The sequence below is a fragment of the Penicillium taxi genome, assembly GCF_028828555.1.
Source record: "Penicillium taxi strain IBT 34144 chromosome Unknown utg000006l_segment0_segment0, whole genome shotgun sequence".
NCBI lineage: Eukaryota > Fungi > Ascomycota > Eurotiomycetes > Eurotiales > Aspergillaceae > Penicillium > Penicillium taxi.
This window is the reverse complement of record NW_026643208.1, coordinates 2,568,214-2,589,709: the sequence shown is the minus strand read 5'-3', so window position 1 is coordinate 2,589,709 and position 21,496 is coordinate 2,568,214. Positions and strand designations below refer to the sequence as shown.

The following is a 21,496-nucleotide window of genomic DNA, read 5'->3' as shown; positions in this document are numbered from 1 at the left end:
TCGATATGTGGATAGCAAAAAATTGAATACCAAATGAAGCAATTCTTACTTCTATTCTCGTTCCCACTTCCACTTATCCAGCAAATGCGAAAAACTTTTTTTAAGAAAAAAAAAATAAGAAACATACAACAGTCAGGATTCGCATGTGGTCACCCACCATACTACTAACTGACCGGCGTGTGGCTTAAGTACGGCTGAGCGGACGGGAAGCCCTGTTCTCCACACCCTGTGGTCGTATGTGATATAATGACAAAAAAAGTGACCTATAAAGAAAAGTTTACTCAGTAGTGTAAGTGAAAATCGGATGAGATTATGATGCGACTAAGTCAATGCATAAATAACCTGATACCCATCATCAAATCTGGACCTGGACCTTGACATCCTTGCAACAGCAAAATAATGATAGATTCAGGATTTGAAATTTGGCATTCAAGTGAAAGACCTGAAGAATATGTCGACCACAAAGAGTTTGTGCAACAAAAGCGGGACCAAATCCTTGATTCTTTGGGTATCGGCCATACAAAGAAGACGCTGGTGGGAAATGAGTTCATCCGTGGTGTTTCTGGTGGAGAGCGTAAAAGAGTTTCCCTGGCGGAAGTTCTGGCAGGCCAGGTATGTTATACACACCTTTCCACACTCATGGCGACTGGGGTCTAACTTTCGAAAAGAGTCCAGTACAGATGTGGGACAACCCTACTCGTGGCCTTGACTCTAGGGCTGCGGTGTACTTTGCTCGCATGCTGCGTCGTGAAGCAGACCAGAACGAAAAGACCATGATCGCCACCATGTATCAAGCAGGCAATGGTATCTATGATCAATTCGACAAGATCCTTGTTCTTGCCGATGGAAGAGTAGCCTACTATGGTCCTCGCTCTATGGCAAGGGAGTATTTTGAGTCTTTGGGCTTCGTCTGTCCCAGAGGCGCTAACATTGCTGATTATCTCACCTCGGTAACCGTCCTCACAGAGAGGACTGTACGCGAGGGTTGGGAGAATGAGGTTCCCAATACCCCAGAGGAATTTGAAGCACGGTACCACAACAGCTCGATCTATCAGGATCAGATGAACGCGATTGAATCTCCAGCAAAGCTCACCTATGAAACCGAGGATCTTGAGCTAGCGGTTGCGAGCGAAAAGGGAAAGCAGCACATCCCACGAAAGCGCAGTATTTACACAACAGGCCTGCTGGAACAGATTGCATCCTGTACAATTCGACAACTTCAGATCATGTGGGAGATAATTTCACATTGGTCGTGAAGGTCTGTTCAGCCATCATCCAAGCATTGGTCTGTGGATCGCTCTTCTACAATCTCGCCAGCGACAGCAGCTCTATCTTCATGCGTCCAGGTGTTCTGTTCTTCCCCATCCTCTACTTTCTGCTCGAGTCATTGTCCGAAACCACTGGATCTTTCATGGGTAGACCCATTCTCTCTCGTCAAAAGCGTTTTGGATTCTATCGTCCTACGGCATTCTGTATTGCTAATGCTCTAACGGATATCCCAATCGTTATGTTGCAAGTGACTTGTTTCTCCTTGATTCTTTACTTCATGTCAGCGCTCCAGATGAACGCTGGTCGGTTTTTTAAATTCAGGATCATTATCATTGCCAGTACCCTGTGTTTCGTTCAGCTGTTCCGTTCTGTGGGTGCACTTTGCAAAAAGTTTGGAAATGCGTCAAAGATTTCTGGCCTTTTGTCCACAATCTACTTTGTATATGGTGGTATGAAACTCTTTTGTTCTTCAGCTCATGCATACTGACTTTGAGGTGAAAGTTTACCTGGTTCTATTCCACAAAATGCACGTTTGGTTCAGATGGATCTTTTACTTAGTGAGTTACTTCTATCCTCCCACACCTTATCAATTTTACTAACTACGGGAACCAGAACCCTGGCGCATATGCTTTCGAAGCTCTCATGGCTAATGAGTTCGTCGGACGTGAGTTCAAATGTATTGAGCCCGATTATATTCCTTACGGTAGTAACTACTCCACCTTCAAGTCTGATTACCGAGGATGCTCTGTTCCTGGAAGTGTTGGAGATACCATTAGCGGTGCAGATTACATTAGAGAGCAGTACACCTACTCTTTCCACCACATCTGGCGCAGCTTCGGTGTCATTGTTGGAATGTGGGTATTCTTCATTTTCCTGACTTCCGTCGGCTCTGAGCTACGCAACAACCAGGGAGGCTCTTCAATTCTCCTTTATAAGCGTGGAAATGGAAAGAGCACAGAGAAGGAAGTGGGCGAAAAGCCTTCCAACTCGATAGCCCTGCAAGGTTCAACAAAGAATTCGATATGAAGTGAATCTAGCGAGTTTTGTCTATTCAGTTACAGCGAGGATAAGATTGAATAACACACCTCTTACAACTTCGCATCGACGCACCTAGATCTATTCCATCGATAATACTAGTAGCATATGCATAGAGGTCGGCACGGTTTTACGGATATCCGTATCCGTAACCGTAACCGTAGAAATTCTACGGTTACGGATACGAATAAAATCTCTACGGTTACGGTTACGAATAAATGCCCTCTATCCGTACGGATATCCGTAATATCCGTAGCATATATCACGTGTCTAGAACCACCTACAGTTCTAATATATATTTCCACATCTATAGAGTTATAAATCTCATGTAATTCTCAAGTAAAAGAAATTTCAATAAGGAATCAATATTATATACATCTCTTAACAAAACTAACTCTCTCATGGTCTTACTGTTCAGAGATTGTCGACGAACACCCAGGATATCCCTTACAGAACTGAAAAGTCTTTCAACTGAAACCTCAGCTGCTGGAATACCAAGGTAGTCCCTTGCAACTGCTGCCATCCTGGGGTGTTGATCATTATGAGCGTTCCACCATGAAAGCAGCCACTTAGAGCCCTCCTGGTCTTCTATTAATCCTTTTACTTGAATAGGAGGTTCGTCAAAATAGCGATCAATATCAGAAGCCCAAGATACTTTTTGAGAATGTACTTTTTGTAGAAGACGAGCTCTCATACCTGGTCGAGCAGGAGGATCCATAGTTCTAGAAGTAAAACTAGAGATGGAGGTAGCCAAGGGGGAATATTTCTTATGAAGAAAGACCTTAATGCTCTGAATGATTCCTTGGATAACCCCATCTTCAAGCTCTTGTTCCATTTCCTATACTTTTGCATTCCAACCAAGACAGCAGAAGAGATATCAGGACTAAGCCCTGCAAAGTCGCCTTCAAAAGAAGCTGCTTCTATAAGGAAGATTGATAGTCGCCAGACTCGGCGTGGTAGGAGACTTATTCTATCAATGAATGAATAACTATTTAGATATCAAATTAGGGACTTGGGATGATAAGTTTCTATCGTGGTATCGTATGATCTATTTAGGCGGTGGCATAATATCACGGATATAAGTTCTCGACTACGGTTACGGATACGAATAATCCAAAATCTTACGGATATGTATCCGTGCCGACCTCTACATATGCACCGTAAGAACGTCACCGTTCTGACAAAAGGTCAAAAACCTCAAGGTGATTGTTGAATTTACGGACGGTATCAAAATTGGTGGCCGTAGTGTAGCATATTATATTGATAATTTTGAGTACATTTTAGCATAAACAAAATACATAGTACAATTTAATGAGAGTATCTCATTTGTTTCTTCCACAATTTACCCTCTCGACCATTAAGAGTCGAAAATTCGTCTTGCAGTATCAATATTTAACTTCTAATATTGGGACCTGTGAATTGCCTCTTCGAGTTAGTTTTTCTATTTAGGTTTAGCGCCCAAATACGCCGTCACGTAATCTCCCCTGACATAAAAGACCCGACCTCTTCGTCGTCCATATTTCTTTCCCTCCTCCCTCCATCCCGTCTATTCTACACCCATCACTGCCCCTACAAGCGCCCCCAACCGGAACACCCGTTCCGCCCCACCTTCTCCCCTTTCTTTCCCGAGCCCTGACTGCCTCCACTTTTGCCGCTCTTGGATCAATATTATCTGGCCTCTATACAGGTGGCAGTTTCAGGAGCTTGGCCGAGATCTGGAAGGGTTTGTCCTCATGTGATGCGATACATTGGTCTCATAGCGAGTTAATAACCCATCTAGTAGGTCCTCAGTAATGTCGGTGTAGACATCATGTGAGGCTGCAGGCATTGTGAGGCAACCTCAATAAAAATTCTCCCTGGATATGATCATCCCCTCAAGTTCAGTGGCGCTTAAATTCAGTCAGAAAATCATTTTACTGACCCTCCTGAGGAAACGCTTATCAGATGAACTCCACTCCTCAGGTACTATGACTAGAATTCTAGGCATCTCGTAGAATCCTTCGATATATCCCTCACACTAAGCCATTTTAACTAACCGAAGTAAAATTTAGGCAGAGGTAAATGAAACCACAGATGTGCTTCACACCTACTATATATCCATAGCTGTAATCAATCATTTGGAGCTGGCAAATATAAAGCCCGTCATTAATAATACTCGTAGATTAACAGGGAATCTAGACAATAAGCACAATGTTAGATTATTATTGTTTTGCAGATTGGTGTATAATTGTCGGTTGACTAGGTTATTACCGAAGCAGACAGCTATTGATATCGTTTCTGTACGTATATAATAGGTGTATGCATATTGGGTAAAAGTGAAGTGTCATTCTAAAATGCTCAGATGAAAGAAGATATAGTAGCTGCCATGCCAAGATCACATGATCTTGGTATGTCAGCTGATATTCGTTCCAACAATAATATATGGCGATAAAAATGAAAATGGTAACCCTAGGTAGCTGACTTGCGTGCGTAATATTCAACAGAGAAATGTGAGGTCACATTAATCCCTGAAGCAGGTTGAACCTCATCTAAACCAATAGGTACGCCCAAGCTGTGGGATTCAAGGCTTTCCGTACTTGCAAATCTGTCTCCTCCTTTCCCGAGGATTCTCTGCGATTCTGGACTACTGGTCGAAATGTGCGTTTGTAGAGCCTCACGATCCAGTCTTTTCATTGGGTAGATGGTGTTTGGACCGGTATTAGCTGACGGCATCTGGCCGTCTTGTAGTCGAGAGAAAGTCTGTTGCTCGGAGCCATATTTGTCGTAATTGTTGCGGCGGTTAGAGGAGGAGAAGAATGACGGCATCATGTACGACAAAACAGTCTTGAGTAGAGGCATGTTGGCGCAGATGAGGGCGAGCTCAGGTTCTACTACACTCCACATGACTACCATTTGAGCTGACTCGGTGATGTTTGAAAAATCGATTGCCATCAAGGATATCAGACGAACGATACTGATGATAGACACTCTGTTTCGATTCAGTTAGTGAAGTTGACCAAGGAAAACTAGTATCCGTCACAAGGGACACTAGTATACAATAATAGAACGCACAAAATGCCAACGCAGAAAACACTGCACAAGGCGGTCTTTTTAGCGTTGTTTAGCTGAAGTCCCCAGATATGAGGCAATGGTAGTGCCATTACCATGAAGTCAGTGATCAAATTCATGGTACCAGCGACAACGTATGCTGCTTTACGGTCACCGCATGTACCCGGGATGCTTGTATCCCAGTTATATCTCAGAGGGCGACAGAGAAAGAAGGTCTCGAGAATGACACTGAGGGACCATGCCCAAACGATAGAAAGAGTGATGAAGAGGCTGATTCGGAAGCTCTTTTTTCTGCCAAAAATACGCGCATAGAATGCTAAGATCGATGATTTAACCAGAGCGAGAATGATCGCGTAAAATAGTTCGGTCGGTATAATTAACTATAGTCTTAAACATATTAACATATTACAAGCTGTGCATTTCCATTTCATTATCACCTTTAAAGTCATGACTTCCGCTGACTCTGGAAGGTCTCGAGAATCTCGACCAGATCCTCCTAGAATCACGACTTCAAAGTTCCTAGTCAGCTAAACATCAATGATTTTCGATTTTGTATAGAGAACATACAGATAATTTGAAGGGCAATACCAGTGTAAGCGGTCAACTAGATAGCAGTAATAACCATGAGCATTCTGTGAAAGACACCAGGATCTAGCCAAACCTACCAGTGCCGCAAGGATGAGATATTCAGGAAGACTAGGAGACATCTGCTTTATTCGTAGGGAGAAGAAGCGTAATGCTGTGCTCACGGTAGCTAACGCTCCTAGTACTGTCACTACTATAACTGGGTTTCGTGCTAGCGGTACACTCATATCATATGTGACAGCCATAGTGAACTATTTCGAGTTCTCATGGACTCTGAGGTTCGGTCAAAGCGTCTGATTGAAAAATATGAATATAGATCGAACTTAGAACGCGCACTTTCCTAGCGGAATAGGATGTCACAAAACTGCCTCCTTTTTCTAAAATATCAAAAAATAAAGCATTTTCTACGCAGGTATGATCCTGTGGGCTCGTTAGCACGGACTCCACAGTATGCATATTTTAAATACCAACTAACTATGGTATTTAACGTACTTTTTACACCCCTATTACGTATCTATAATATTTTAAAAAAGGTATTAAATCGACAAAAACACTTATCTGCTTCAAAAACAAGATTGCCTATCAAGCTTATTTACTAGACATGTTCATTGGGTTGGGTATACCCATACCCAACCCAGCCTGTCGGAACGATGGTTTGACTAGTCTTACTGTTGGTGCATATGCATCTACCATGTAAATGTATCGTTGCGAGTTGTAAGAGGTGTGTTATTCAATCTTGTCCTCGCTGTAAATAAATAGATGAAACTCACTAGATTCACTTCATGTCGGACCAACAGCATCGTAACCATTTTCATTGGTCCTGTACCCCACTTTGGTGGTATCGACACAACCATTTCACAGTGGGCTGGGTTTGGGTCAAAAATTTTACCCAAAACCCATAGCCCATAAACCCATCTTTTTGCCAAGACTTTTATTTCACGTGATATTTGTCGCCTAGTTAGTACTAGATTGAGGCAAAATTCAGGCACTAAGGCACTAGTTACCCTATTCAGTTTAGGTTGATGTAAAAATAAGGCATCAAGGCATCAAAAATACCCATATGGGACCCATAACCCAACCCACGTGTATGGGTTTACCTTACCCCCTGACGGGTTGGGAATGGGTATGAATTTTGACCCATACCCACACCATGCACATGTCTATTATTTACTCTGTACTCTGCCTTAAAACTTTGTCAAAAAATTATGCTAGGCGTAAAAAACTATCTTATAAAGATATTTTCATACAATAAAACTGTTAGCGGGTTGCACCCGCAATAGTCTTAAGAAAGAGAGAGAAGGAAGAGATGGGCAGAATAGGAAGAAGCGGTGAAGGGTCCCACTTAATAGTTCCCCATCCCCACATAGAGCTTCCTTCTGCAAGTAGTAAATAGTACTTTTGTTTAGTGCGTACGACTATTGATAACCTGTGGATATGCCCATGAATCAATCCTCTTCCTCTACTGTGGCAGCTGGGACAGAGTGGAGTAGGAAATGCTTCGAGGCGGGCCTTTTTTCTAGTTCCCTGCATATATTTAGGCACTTGTTGTACCTGGAATCCAATTATCACAGCCTTCTTGCCCTGCCGAAAGAAAAGAGTGTGTAGCCAAACATGTCTCCCTCCGACACTTCCTCCCTCGAAGATCTACACAAGGAATATGATTATGTCGTCGTTGGTGGTGGTACCACTGGTCTAGTTGTTGCCAACAGATTGACGGAACTTCCCTATGTGAATGTTCTTCTTCTTGAAGCTGGAAGCAACCGCCTTGATGATCCTCGAATTCAGGTGCCGGGTCTCGCCGTCTCCACGTACTCTGACCCTGAATTTGACTGGTGCATTGAGACTACTCCTCAGGTACGGAGTCCTTGAGATATTTTCTTATAAAACATAAATCTTACTTTTAGTCATAGGCTGGTCTTAATGGTCGAGTCTTATCAGAGCCACGGGGTAAGACATTGGGTGGGAGTAGCGCCATAGTGAGTATTTTTGGCAAGTATTTGTGTATTTAAACTTGGCTGACCTGACTGGCAACATTTAGAATCTGGGTATGGCTATCTACCCCAGCCAAACTGACATTAATGCGTGGGAAGAATTGGGCAATGAGGGTTGGAGCTGGAAGACCATGTCTGAATGTATGAAGAAGTCGCAGACTCTCACCCCACCTTCTGCGGCGATTAAGGAGGAGCTTTCCATCGACTATATCGATCCTTCTGTTCAGGGTACTTCAGGCCCGATCCAGATCTCATTTGGCGAGGGGCCTTTTCCTGCATGCAATGGCGCTTGGCCTAAGACTTTCCAGACTCTGAACAAAAAAATTACTGGAGATCCTATGTCTGGAATTGCCGACGGTGCCTACTGTAATCCGGGAACTGTTCACCCTATTACTAGACACCGCAGTCATGCCGGCTCTGCTTATTATAATGAAGAGGTTGCTAAGCGGCCTAATCTGCGCGTGGTTACTGAGGCCCTTGTGCAGAAGATACTTCTTGAAAAGGTAGATGATAAAGACCCTAAGGTGGTAGCAACTGGAGTCATCTTTATTGGTAAGGACGGTGTTAAGCGCACTATTGCTGCTAAAAATGAGCTTATTTTAGCTGCCGGAGCTCTAAAGACTCCTCAACTACTTGAGATTTCTGGAATCGGCAATGGTGCTTTACTTAGGAAGCATGGAATCGAGCCTATTATTAACCTCGATGGTGTTGGAGAGAACTGCCAGGAACACGGCTTCGTTCCTTTTAGTTGGGAGGTTATGGATGACCAGGTGACCGCCGAGGCACTACGTGACCCGGTAATTGCAGCCGGTGCTATGGAAATGTGGCAAAAAAACGGCTCAGGACCTCTAGGTATGTTCCCTTTACACTCGGTATAAATCATTCCTAGCTAAGAAAACGGCGTGCACTAGGTCTTGTCGCTCTACACTCGTCATATGCCACTCCCCCCGAGCTCAAGGGGCCGGAAATCGCAGCCCTTTTAGAGGAACATCTCAAGGAGGATGATCTTGATCTTACGCCTGGTCTTAAGGCGCAGTATGCCATCCTCACGCGGATGCTTAAAGATGAAAATGAGCCTATTGGGCAGTTCCATTTGGGACCATTCCAGATCACGCCTGAGAAGGGACCTTCCGTCCCGGGAGTCTTTGGGATGACCGAACCAGAGTGCTACTATAGTATTGTGGCCATTCTTAACCGCCCCTTCTCTCGTGGTAGCACTCATCTTGTATCCACTGATATCCAGGACTCCCCTGAATTTGATATCGGATTCTTTAAACATCCTATCGATATCCAGCTTCATGGACGCCTCACCCGCTGGTTGGAAACGATCGCCGAGACTGCACCTATGGCTTCGCTATTTAAGCCTGGCGGTCGACGTCTACAGGAGTCTTCACCTGATATATCTATAGAGCAAGCTATGAAGCTAACAAGAGAACGTATTGTCGCTCATTATCATGTTTGCGGTACTACTGCCATGATGCCAAGGGAGCTCAACGGTGTTGTCGACTCCAAGCTCCGGGTCTACGGCACAAAGAACTTACGCATCGTCGACGCTGGTATCATTCCTATTATTCCCCGTGGCAATATTCAATCTCTTGTTTTTGCCATCGGAGAGAAAGCCGCCGAGCTCATTGTGGCCGACGTCCCGATCAAGTCTTCTCATTGAGTTAGTGTAAATATGAGCCCTAAGATCTTTGATATCTGGATTTTTTCATGTATATATGCGCGAGATGGTTCAAGTTGAGAGGGAAGAGAATATTTATTTTCGAAGCTTTGTGATTGATCGAACCAGATTACGAATAAAAATAAAAGCAGATCTCAAAGGGTAATCCTGTTACGGTCAATCTAGGGCTATCGCCAAAAAGCATAGAAATTGATTCCAAGGTTCCCTAGGAAATCCCTTAGTCACAGTATATGAAGCGAGTCCTGGATGTTTATTTTGGACGTTATTTTAATCTACATTTATTTTGTTTCTCTAATATCTTTTATATTTTAAAGCGAATGATTCTGAGACTGTAGCTGGTTAGTAAACTACCCCGCAGGAGAAAAAGCAAGCATACTCTGAACATCAAGTCCACACCATGTAAACTGTCTTTCATCCACGCATTAAAGACAAGCTAAATCTAAGATGATTTTCCACAAGACTTCGGAAACTCAGTGACTTTTAGCCCCACACACGTCCCATGTATGGGTGAGCCACACCGGAACTTCTAAAACTGTGTACAAAATCCTTAGGGGAGCGTCAAGGAGTCGGTGCGGATTCGAGAATGAGATGTTTTCGATTCACGTATTAGTTTAACCCAAAATGGTATCGGTCTTATATCCTTGCTCGGACTTGGATAATGGGCACTACGAACCAACCTCAAGCTTCAGCCTGTTACACAATGTGATATTATTCTCTTTTCCCTTCTCAATAGGAACTTTGAACTGAGCAGCTGAAGGCTCCATCAAAGAAGAACCTTTAGCTCTTCGAAGGTATTATATAACTCGAATACCCGTGGCGTATCACCTATAATACATATGACGAACTATGAATTAACAGATGATTGTGAATGGAAGTTAGGAGATTTATGGAAAACTTCCTGGGTAAAAGGTTGCGGCAGCCTTTCTTCTCTCTAGTATCTTCAACTAATTTACGAACTATTTAAGATAGAATGGGTCTCATATTCTTGAATGTATTATATTTTAGCTGGAAGCTAGGTTCGTACAAAAATGTAGAATATATAGACCTGCACATTATCGCAACTTCTAGTACAGCTACATTCGAAAAGCGATGCTTCTTCGTTCGCATTGGCAACCAAAACAGCAAAAAAACATACAACAGTCAGGATTCGCATGTGGTCACCCACCATACTACTAACTGACCGGCGTGTGGCTTAAGTACGGCTGAGCGGACGGGAAGCCCTGTTCTCCACACCCTATGGTCGTATGTGAATTGATAATAAAAATGTAGGATTATAATGGAGAAAGAAGATGAACGGTGATTGTCGGGGGCCGCCGAGGAGCTAACGAGTCGCGCCAGCGATCTAGGGGGATTTGGAGCTCGGTGAGCCGGTTCAATAGCAAAAGCAATTACTGTAAACTTAATGTCGTAATTCACTATATCCATCCAGTATGGGATAACACAGGGTGACGGCGGAAAGGCCGTGATTATGCGTGGTATCATTGTAGGAAAAGCGTGGTGTTTCCACCTGGTGGCGATGCATATAGATCAAAGATTATCGATATTTTTTTCAATTAGGTGTAGCAGCATAAATGACTAGACTTATTGTCGCTCGCTTGGCGATATTCGAATATCTTAACTGAGAATAGTAGACGTTGTGAGCTCCAACAAACCGCTACTCAACACCGTAGAAAATCCACCGGGTGTAGTGGATGCTACGATACTGAATATTGCGGTTGTTGTGAAGTCTGATTTTCCATTGATGAAAGAACTAGCTACTTATAGTATATGGGCGCCCCTCTGCTCTGGACGAATGTCAACATTCGTCCGAGACAGAAGAGACGGTGAAGACGGGACATTACTGTCGCGAATGCACATCGCTCAAGGGTGTCGTTTGCGACGAATGCATATCGTTCAAGGATGCCGTGATATACTAATCCAGTTCCGGAGTCGCTGTCTCGGCAGAAGCTTTTTCGGCCGAAATACTTTCCGTCTGTTGATGGCCTTGTTTCTCGGCTGTCGCAACACTTATAGCTACTCTAAGTGATCAAGGTCATCATACATACCAAAACATCCTATTGAATTCAAAAATATATTTTTCAAAGTTTATGCCCAGATAGCAGATTATAGCGACCATCGCATATCACTGACCCCCTAGTCTGATCTCTAAAACATATCACTTAGTTATATACACATCCTACTTAGTCAGGTCACACTACCACTTGTCTGCCTCCCCACTACACTAGATAGCCTATAGGTCGCTGTTTATTAGTGGAGTGGTTTTTGGTTACCATGCTGTTTCGTGTTAGCTATGATAAAGTAATCTAGTTTAGTAGCTCATCTCATGGACAGTAGTCGTCCACAGGAACTTATAACACCTTTTTAGCAATTGATTTCCTTATAGCTTAAGTAATCACCCTTGATCTCAAACATATTATTTGCATGATCAAGCCTTTGTCCTAATTTCAGAAATTCAGAGCAAATGATCAAGGAAGGCTATATCAGCCTAAGCGGAACCCTTCTGCATTAACTTATACCCCTCGTACTGTCTAACGAACTCATTTTTAAAGTCCTTGACGTTATCCACCACTGCCAAGAGATGTTGCTTTTCCAGCCTGGTCTTTCCCTGCGCTCTAGCAAGACTGCAAGCCGAAGTCACCACATTTCGGATCTGGCGGCCATCGAACTTCATGCGGTGAATATCCCCCTCCAACCAGTCCAGGATATCTGACTGACTCTGTATCATTCCCTTGTCTTCCAGCGGGGTCAGGAAATTCTTGAAGATCGACATCGCGCGGGTTTCATTGAGCTCCTCGTATTTGATCGCAACATGGATGCGCGAGTGGACGGCTACGTCAAATTGAGCAATTTGATTCGTAGTCAACATTAAAATCCCTATTTTTTGGTTCAGCTTTTATGTGACTGAGTGATACGTGGAGATCTATCCTCACCCTGGTAATATTCAAGGACGCGGAGAAATACTGTCAGAAATCAGCAAGCGACCCGGCAAAGACTGAATTGCATGCGTTCTTACCGGAGACGAGTGCGTTTCTCTCGGTGTTGCTTCCAAAGCCAGATCCGAGCGATCGGCTCTGGAGGAAAACATCTGCTTCGTCGCTATTTCTCGTCAGCTTTCAAGATCTGCAGAGAGAAGCTTGCGGAGGGGGCTTACATGAGAATAATAGCTTGCCAGGTTGTAGCCAACGCAAAGATCCTGGCTAAGTTAGCTTCGACGTGTTTCGCGGAGGTGCCCACATCAGCAACACTAATGGCGAAGAGTGGCTTTTGAGTCTTAATTGCGACAGTCTCAGCGGTCGATGTCTTGCCCACCCCGGGGGGGGGGCTAGAGAGTGGTCAGTCGAAGGCCTAAGTGGACAGAAGAAGGGTTTCCCAACCGTAGAGCAGGATCACTAAGCCCTTCCCTTTACTTTCAACGATATCCTCTACTTCCAGACCCTTTTGGCCATGACCCGTGACTAGATCTAGGATCATTTTCTTTGTGGCTTGGCTGGCAAGCTTGAGCCCGTTAGACCAGGCGCTGTGACTCTCTGCGGCAACCTCAGATACCGAGTCTACTTGCAGCTGGGCCCATTGCTTCTCATGCAGAATATACCCCAGCACTCGTGGAGGACAGACCAGGAATTGCTCTGGGTCCCATTGGCTTCCTTCCGTGTTAGCCCCGTCAAAATGGGACCGAAAGGCCGCTTGAAGTGACACGTTCGTGTGGCAAGAGGAACACTGGCATTCCGTATGATCTTCGTCGGGTATGAGATCGCCAATACTGGCCACTCCGAGCCCGTAACGGAAATAAGACTGGAAGTCTACCATGATTCGACCTCGCACCTCGACCGACTTTTTGAAATGCCCACTACTGGATGGCTTTGAAGGAAAGCCGTAAATGTCCCGGGATATGAAATCACTCTCTGGCTCGCTATCCGCCTCATCGAGGCCCTGGAGACCGGAAAATCCTTTCTTCAAAAAACTCGCTTGGCCCAGGTACTCAAACATTTGTGACCCGGATTTGGCGGTGCACAGCTTCCTGTACTTCATTCCTCGCTGCATCAATTTTGATCTAAGTCCATCAGAATCTTCGTTGAACTTCAGGGGATAATACGGTAGCGAGTTGATTGGCTTTTCGTCATCGAAGGAGTCAAACTTTAGCCGGAGCGGAAGGCGCTTGAACTGGTATCCGTCCCAGTCGTAGGCCCAGCACTTTAGATCAAAGGTGTCTCGAGATGGCCACGGTCTGGTATTATCCTCGACGATGAACACTTGATCCTGATCCTGGAATACCTTGCCATATACCAGGCATCCTGGAGGAAATAGGGTCCACAGCGCTTCGAAAGTGATTAGTTTCTGTTCCATTAGCGATCGTCGTTTCCGGAGATAATTATCCAATTTCAAAGATCCGGTCCCATTGTCGATAATTTCCAACAAGGCTCTAAGATCATCCCGAGCCAACTGATCGGCATTATTCGCAATCTGTGTGGCCTTGAGTAGATTATCCCAGTTGAAGATTATTGCTTCAAAGGGCGCGTCAAGCGTCTTTGGAAGATTGCCTTGGTATATGTGGTAAGGGTAGCCTTCCACGCACTTCTTCATGAGCTCCCATAATGCCGGGCTCTCGATCTCAATCTCACTGTTATTGTCATCGCTCGGGTCGTCGGAGATAAACTTGCGTAGGGTGAAGGCGTAATCTTCCTGCACAAGGGATTCCTTTCTCGGAACCTTGCTCGGAATACTGTCCTCGCGCACGCCATCATCATTGAATCAGCTGATGACGACTCTTGCACGAGCTCGAAGCTGTTATTGTCAATTGGATCTGTTTTCTGTCAACGATGGTCAGGACTAACCTCTCCTTCGTCCTTTGTCTTGTTCTGCAACTTTCAGCACGTGGTCCGAACTTGATTAGTAAACTAGCTTACATCTTTCGAGACAGAGGCATCGGGGGTTTCATTTGATTTGGAGTTCGTGTGAATCTCTAGCCTCTTTTCGAGTGCTGCAACCTCTGCCTCCAGCGCCGCCAATTTATTCTCCGCTAAATCTTCGGCCTGTTGCACATTAATTCAGTGTATGGCCTACGCCGCAGCCTGCTTACCATCTTGAAGATTCTCCCGCCAGTCTGATCTTGTTTTAAGTGAAGTATTGTGCAGAAGGTGACTATACAGAGGCAGGAATATCCAAGACTTCAAGCCAAATTTATAGGGAGGCGATGGACAAACCTCAAGTCTCGGGCCCGGAAAAGAATACCAGCGAGTTGAAGCCTAGAGGCCTATACAAAAATGAGGGGTTCATTCCATTCAGTTAGAGTCCTACCTATTATATCCCTGTCACCCTGGTTCATGTATATACCAGGCTTACGTCAACTGGCAAAAAGGCATTATTTCTGGTGCAATGGGCGTCTGCATGCTGCATGTATGTGATGGCGTTCGGCCTTCCGGTGGTTCCCGTTTGTTTACCATTGTCCCCAAAGTAGGCACTAATGCACTACGCCCCCGAAAGAGGAAGACAGAGGAGACTGGGACCGGGGTTAGACACCAAAAACTAAGTAGCAAACATTCTGGTAAGTACAAAAAACTAGCAACAGCGGTTCAATCCTGGATCTCAGGTCATATGAACAAAGCTAGAGATACTTGGTAATCACAGATCGACAATCATACGCTCGGAAGTGTCATACATGTAGCGGCTATAGTCTTGGGAAAACAACAGGCTTAAGACATTATGACTCGAGAGCTAGATCAGCTCATGGAGGGCCCATCCCCCCAGCCCTGACGGATGAACTAAGGTAGGATCTCTTCTGCGCAAGCCAGCCCTTTCTGCCCGGGAATACTCTGCGCCATTAAATCTACATATTTTTTCAGGATATTTCTCGCGGTCTTCCACCAGGAGAAGGCGCAGAATGCGATGTAACTCCCATTCCTCTCCTCCCCCAAACATACACACACACACCATGTCTGAGGATGCGGCAAAATGTCCCCCCTACTGCTCAGATCGCGACCTGTAAATCTAACCAATCTCGAATCTGACTCCAAGACAACAAAAAAGCTGATAAAAATAGAGAAATTATTAAACAGTCTGAGGCTGCGCAAGGCCTGCTCAAGAAAAATGTTCTTCAGCGAAGCGTCTTCTCCGAAGCTGAAAGGCAAAGTGTTCAGTTTACCGAGATCGAGCAATTCCGTACGTATTGGACCCAGATAACTGCCGCGCAGGATTGCTTCGAAGATGCGCACAAAACAGGATGCGGGCTTTTTGCCCGGCGGTACCAGTCATCGGCAGAGTTGGTGCTGGGGTTTATGGATGACTTCAATCCGATAGTGACTGCCGTCAAGAACTTCGCTGCGCCGTATGGTGGGCTTGCTATCGGTGTCATCTCTCTTGTCTTCGTGGTTGGTACACTTTCCTTGCCAGCCATAATGTTTTTTCTTTCTTCTCGGGAGTTTTGAGCTTTGGACTAACAGAAGTCCCGTTTTTGGCCCCAGGTAGCCCAGAAGAAGGATACAGTAGAGAAGACGCTGGCGTCCACAATCGCAGAGATTCGCAAGAGATTGCCTGGCATCGACCTATATCGGCACATTTATGACGAGGACCACCCACTCGACCACGCCATGCAAGCGCAGATCGTGGCCGCCTATCAAAGCTTCATCAAGTTCTGCATCGTCGCCGTCGATTATTATAAGTCCTACAGTGCTCGTAGGTCCCAATTCTGTGCTACTGGAATATATGGCAAAGAAGTTAACTCAGTTTGCATAGGGCGTTGGCTGAAGGTTTTGAGACCAGTCAGCAGTATCGCGGAATGCTCGGTGAATGTACAAGGTTTCTTCGTTGACATCCAACGAACCAGCCATGAATTGCTGGCCAAGAGCGTAGATGGAATCAGAAATGAAAACAAAGGTCCATACCCCATAGCTATCTTATTATATAGTCTTCTCGTACTAAGCTGGACCTCCAGTTTTGAGAAAACAGATCTCAGGTAAAGATGAAGACTGGGTCTACGTTCCTGGCCTCCGGGTTCATTATACTAACCAGGCTAGAATTGCGAGACCAACTCACCAACGGGGATAAAGATGCTTTTGAGCAGACCTTCAAACTCGACATCTTCTCCGAGGAGTTGCATCAGACAGAACTGGCAGCCTACAGTCAAGACCTGGCCAACGACCCAGATTTTAACTACAATTACCTGCACCAACTCCACGGCACTGGTCTCGATAATTTCATGAGCAGCGGCAGGTACAAGCAGTGGGATCATTCCTTTGGCCCGTGTTTGCTGATCCTATCCGGCCGCAACTACATGGGCCTCCCCTCGCCGCAATGCTGGCTGTCGCGGGTGGCCATCGCCACGATCGAACGCCAGCGAGCATTCTCTTCAGCCTACTGTGCGCACTACATTATCCCTCTACATGGGGCAACATTATACCAGGTGCTCCCCAGCATCTTGCTGCAGCTTCTTGCTAAGAAGAAGAACATGCTTCGGATGGATGATCAACGCGATGGTCTCCGTGCGGAGCTCCACGCGTTTCGGAAGGCTGAGCTGTCAGCAATTCCCAACAAATATGGGAACGATAGCAAGACAGATGCCCTTATGAATATCGCACGGCGCGTGGTAGGGTTTTTCGATGCAGGCGATGAAGTATATATTGTTGTCGATCGGGTAGACCTTTGCACTGATCATATCGGCGGATATGACCACCGGAAGTCGTTGCTGGAGGGGCTAGTGCAGATGGGGGACTTGGCCCGGTGTAGACTCAGGACCCTCGTTGTGATCAACCGGTCCCTCTGGAACTTTGAGGACCACCAGTGCGAACTAACAATCCCAGTACCGGATCGGCTCATCTTACATAGAATGGATCAAACGCCGTTCACACCGCCCCCTTGGTAGATATCTCTTTCCAGCCCGTCATTATGGGATGGTATATAGGGTTTGATTTCATGTATCACGCACAGCACTTTTCTTCGTTCTCGCGGTTTCTAAGGGGTTTGCTACCTCTTATGCCTCTCCCACGGGAGCGCATGGGGACCCAGTCCGCTATAGTTATTATAGGCAGCAAAGAAAATAGAGCTCATTTCGCATTTTTTGAGCCGCACAGTTCAAGTAACTTCTCTATGTCTATTGATACCACACAAAAAGGAATATTCTAAGTTATATATGGTAAATTCTAGGATATTAGATTACTTTATTATATTTATCTTTGATCTATATTTGTTTCTTGCGTCGAAGTGAATTGCTTAGTTTTAGTTATTTTTGGTATGGTGCGGATATGGCCGGTAAGCTTTGGTTTTATTTTAGATGGAGGACAGGTAGTCAGTGTTACGGTTTGAAACCCAGGGTTGAATAACATGACAGTTTGCGATTCTGACGGATGTCCCTTGCTAATTGTCGCGATCATCAACAAAGCTGACCTAATACTGGACCTATTGTTGGAGACCAGTACAGTCAATATCGATACGCAGGATGCAACCAGAAGAACAGCTCTCATCACGGCCGCTATAGACTGGGGTGAGGCTGTACCGAAATTACTAGCCAAATGGTCGGGTACACAGATTTGGGATAATGAAGGCAAAGCTAAACTCAAATAGGATCGGGCCTTTGGAGTATACAGGCGGCGAGGTGGCAGGGTCGAATCTTTCGGCAAAGAGACGCTCAAACAGCCAGAAGTCCATTTTCGGACACGTGTCACGGACGAGCGACCGATCGAAACCGAACCTATACGTGCAGAACCGAGAAGATCCTTACGAAAACCGAGTATTATCCTGTCTCATCATTTTCCCGGCCGGTCGAGTTGTCAGTGATTTTGGGTCCGTTCGAGAGCTGCTTGAGGCGTTTCATGATGCGATCAGAGCACATCTGTCTCTCTTTGTAAAGGGGTCGATATTGCACCGGGATATATCATCCAACAACATCATTATTACGGACCCGAGCAAGTCAGGTGGCTTTCAAGGGATTCTTATAGATCTTGATTTAGCAAAGGAACGAGACAGCGGACCAAGCGGGGCGCTGCACCAGACAGGAACGATGCAATTTATGGCGATTGAGGTGCTCCGCGGGACAGAACATACGTATTGTCACGATCTCGAGTCATTTTTCTACGTAATGCTCTGGATGTGTGCGCGCTGCGCTTGGAAGAGCTTCTGCGGATCTGACGAAACAGAGCCTATCGATAGTATTCTGTGTAAGTGGGAAATTGGAAGCTTCAAGGACATTGCAAATGCAAAGGAAGGACATATGACTGTGAATGTTCTCAAGCGTATCATGAGCGAATTCCCGAAAGCTTTAGAAATGGTGAAACCACTTTGTCTTAGTATTAGGCCAGTACTTTTCGGAGATACTGCAGAACTGATTACCGGAACACCTTCAGGTGAGCCTGATCGGCTTTACAGTGCTATTATCGACGCCTGCAGCGAGGCTATTGAGCATTTATAGCGGTTTAAGTACTGTGGAGATGAAATTGAGCCACACCCCCAAAAACGGGGCTTTGGGTGAAGCATATCACGCTGTATTACTAGTCTGAGAACATATCATTATCACCCATCTAATGAACTCTTTATTCTCCATTTTGGTCGGTCAAATCTTATCTCCGAATTGGACTAAATGATCTGCTCATCGGCCGTTGTGTTCACGTCCTGCGTAACCAGGTTCCATCGTTTCTCTCGCACGATCTGCCGAGGTTAGTAGAGTGCATACCCCACGAGTGTTTCCGGAGCATCTGAGGGCTTTTAGTACATTATATTAATGAGTATAAAATTTTAGCATGACACGTGCCAGATTAGTAAGACAGAATTCAGATGCCCCGATTCCACTAGTTCTATTCACTTCCCGAGTCCATTCACTACAGTAGGCCAGATTCCATTAGTTCCAACGCTTTACGAACGCTACCCTAGACTATCAGCACAGTTGTTCCCACTACCTAGGGGTAACATGAACAAAAGCAACAGTCAGTCTAACGGTTCAGACCTGTCGGAGTCGGCTGTTCACCATATCCATATCTTCGACATACGACACCGGGACATCAAACCATCTAATACTTTGATCATAAAAACAATATAGCGTTGGCAGACTTTGGAATCTCCCTCATAGGGCTTGGTAGAACGTTGCCTACAACATATGAGCATCGCAATGCTTCCCGGACTCGCCAGTATTGTGTGCCAGAAGTGGACAGAGGAAGCACCTGTGGCCGATCAGCGGATATTTTATCTTTAGGAGCTGTCTTAATGGAAATACTGCTAGCGCACTCGCATCCAGAGGTAAGCTTTCAAGGGTTTTGAGAGCACAGCCCAAGGTGGATCATATGCTCGAGACATCGATAGACTCTATGAGTGAATTGCTTAGCGACTGTAACTCCCAGGATGGCAAGGGCAAGCTCTAGCTGCTTGTAGACGAATGCCGCTCCCTGGCTGTTTGGAGCGACCCAGGGCAGACGAAGTCACACAGCTTTTCTCGAGCCGAGATCTTGAGTTGCAGTGCAATTGTAATGATGAGACTACCTCGTCAGAAGATAGTTTGCTTCCGGCCTGCAGACATGGGTAATAAATGAGGTGCAAACATCACTGCTCCAGAAAGCAGATCCGAATGTGCATCTGTACCGATGGTAGCGTTGCTGGCGAAGGCTGGAGCCGACTTCAGTGCCGTGAATGCGACAAGCTAAACTGCATTGCAATGCGCGGCTTGGAGCAGCCACACTGATGTGGTGAATATACTAATAGAGCAAGGAGCCGGAGTCGGCGTGCAAGATGAAAATAGACAAACTTCTTTTCATGCGGCGGCAAGTCATAGATATGAGACTATCGTAAGAATGCTGCTCGAATCTGGAGCAGACCCTAATGTCCAGAATATAGAGGGTGACACAGCATGTGACCTAGCCGACGAGAAGAGAATTGGGACCTTGTAGCTATGCTGGGTCATCAAAATGGTCCTTAGATCAAGATCGTTTTAAGCTTGTCCAACACATGTTCCGTGAATGCAAGATGAAGCTTGGGTCCGACCTCAGAGGTGTGCGACTGATCAGAGTCCTCCTCAACATACATTCCTTTTGCTCCGTGCGCTTCAAGACACCGGCTCACTACTCTCCAGTATTTCTCCCCAGAAATACCAGGCAGCTCCAAGAGAGGGTTGTTGCCTTTGAAAGAAGGGCGATTGAGTTCCTGTAGGAGCCAGCCGCGGACCCTTACATTCTGGCTCGAAGGCCCAGGCCACCTTTTAAACCCCATCAATTGTGGCAAGACATTCCAATGAGCAATTTCAAGGAAGAGCAGTCTGAGACTATTCATGTCATGCGTTTTTTGAGAGGTAGTGGGTACCTTGTTTTGGAGACTTGGTCAACGATAGATGTCCTATTTTGGATCGAGGTTCCGTCCAATGGTCGCTTCATTCTCAGGGTGTGAGAACTTGAACCCCGAAAGGATGGGCTGTTCAGGTTCATACATGTCGTCTCGGAAAACGAAATGACATTACCACAGTGAGTCCCTTTGTGTAGCTAATTGGTCGTATGCAAATACGATAACGAAGATGCAAGCTTCAACCCCAGAGATATTCTGCAAAAAGAGATGGTTTGTACTAGTTATGTCCAAGCAAACAACTGTGAAGAGTATGAAGGCTTGAATCCCCACCTGACCCGTTAGGCATCTTGAATATCTAACCGTACCGGTTCTCTTCGGTATGATCATCGACATAGCCCACACATGTTGGTGTATAGAGATGGCACGGCTTACTGGCATGCAGCATTTCGGCAAGGGCTGAAGTGCAAAGTTTTATTTCTTGATCTTATTGTGACTCTTTAGAGATACCGTCGGATAATCTCCACTCAACCAAAACCTCGAAACTTTCTTTCTAAGTTCTGAGAGCCCCTCTAGGCCGATAGGTTGTATAAACCAAGGGTCTTTTCTCTGGCTCTGGGTAGGAGAAACATCCCTT

General features: G+C 45.4%; 9 protein-coding genes across 9 annotated transcripts; 5 read left to right on the top strand and 4 right to left on the bottom strand.

Moving 5' to 3' along the window:
• Positions 1–399: 399 nt before the first annotated feature.
• N7495_010057 (uncharacterized protein) lies at positions 400–2,295 on the top strand (the record flags this gene model as incomplete). The annotated part of the gene is made up of 5 exons (XM_057212708.1): positions 400–612; positions 669–1,164; positions 1,224–1,718; positions 1,771–1,826; positions 1,882–2,295. 5 exons carry the CDS (start codon positions 400–402, stop codon positions 2,293–2,295), a joined length of 1,674 nt encoding a protein of 557 aa, XP_057059571.1.
• A 2,537-nt stretch (positions 2,296–4,832) lies between these two features.
• Positions 4,833–5,235, bottom strand: N7495_010056 (uncharacterized protein; the record flags this gene model as incomplete). The annotated part of the gene is made up of 2 exons (XM_057212707.1): positions 4,833–4,930; positions 4,962–5,235. The coding sequence occupies 2 exons, from the start codon at positions 5,233–5,235 to the stop codon at positions 4,833–4,835; spliced, it is 372 nt and encodes a 123-aa protein (XP_057059570.1).
• A 562-nt stretch (positions 5,236–5,797) lies between these two features.
• N7495_010055 (uncharacterized protein) lies at positions 5,798–6,182 on the bottom strand (the record flags this gene model as incomplete). Its single annotated transcript, XM_057212706.1, has 2 exons — positions 5,798–5,848; positions 6,018–6,182. The coding sequence occupies 2 exons, from the start codon at positions 6,180–6,182 to the stop codon at positions 5,798–5,800; spliced, it is 216 nt and encodes a 71-aa protein (XP_057059569.1).
• A 1,366-nt stretch (positions 6,183–7,548) lies between these two features.
• N7495_010054 (GMC family oxidoreductase) lies at positions 7,549–9,594 on the top strand (the record flags this gene model as incomplete). The annotated part of the gene is made up of 4 exons (XM_057212705.1): positions 7,549–7,791; positions 7,848–7,913; positions 7,976–8,780; positions 8,840–9,594. 4 exons carry the CDS (start codon positions 7,549–7,551, stop codon positions 9,592–9,594), a joined length of 1,869 nt encoding a protein of 622 aa, XP_057059568.1.
• A 2,503-nt stretch (positions 9,595–12,097) lies between these two features.
• On the bottom strand, positions 12,098–14,692 carry N7495_010053 (uncharacterized protein; the record flags this gene model as incomplete). Its single annotated transcript, XM_057212704.1, has 9 exons — positions 12,098–12,486; positions 12,543–12,572; positions 12,626–12,708; positions 12,764–12,856; positions 12,922–12,934; positions 12,987–14,337; positions 14,445–14,468; positions 14,517–14,642; positions 14,690–14,692. 9 exons carry the CDS (start codon positions 14,690–14,692, stop codon positions 12,098–12,100), a joined length of 2,112 nt encoding a protein of 703 aa, XP_057059567.1.
• An 849-nt stretch (positions 14,693–15,541) lies between these two features.
• Positions 15,542–17,467, top strand: N7495_010052 (uncharacterized protein; the record flags this gene model as incomplete). The annotated part of the gene is made up of 4 exons (XM_057212703.1): positions 15,542–15,591; positions 15,650–15,977; positions 16,050–16,281; positions 16,623–17,467. The coding sequence occupies 4 exons, from the start codon at positions 15,542–15,544 to the stop codon at positions 17,465–17,467; spliced, it is 1,455 nt and encodes a 484-aa protein (XP_057059566.1).
• A 458-nt stretch (positions 17,468–17,925) lies between these two features.
• N7495_010051 (serine/threonine-protein kinase Sgk2) lies at positions 17,926–19,009 on the top strand (the record flags this gene model as incomplete). Its single annotated transcript, XM_057212702.1, has 2 exons — positions 17,926–18,116; positions 18,274–19,009. The coding sequence occupies 2 exons, from the start codon at positions 17,926–17,928 to the stop codon at positions 19,007–19,009; spliced, it is 927 nt and encodes a 308-aa protein (XP_057059565.1).
• A 957-nt stretch (positions 19,010–19,966) lies between these two features.
• Positions 19,967–20,269, top strand: N7495_010050 (uncharacterized protein; the record flags this gene model as incomplete). Its single annotated transcript, XM_057212701.1, has 2 exons — positions 19,967–20,109; positions 20,179–20,269. 2 exons carry the CDS (start codon positions 19,967–19,969, stop codon positions 20,267–20,269), a joined length of 234 nt encoding a protein of 77 aa, XP_057059564.1.
• Positions 20,270–20,499: 230 nt separating this feature from the next.
• On the bottom strand, positions 20,500–20,853 carry N7495_010049 (prion-inhibition and propagation-domain-containing protein; the record flags this gene model as incomplete). Its single annotated transcript, XM_057212700.1, has 1 exon — positions 20,500–20,853. The coding sequence occupies one exon, from the start codon at positions 20,851–20,853 to the stop codon at positions 20,500–20,502; it is 354 nt and encodes a 117-aa protein (XP_057059563.1).
• Between the last annotated feature and the right edge of the window lie 643 nt (positions 20,854–21,496).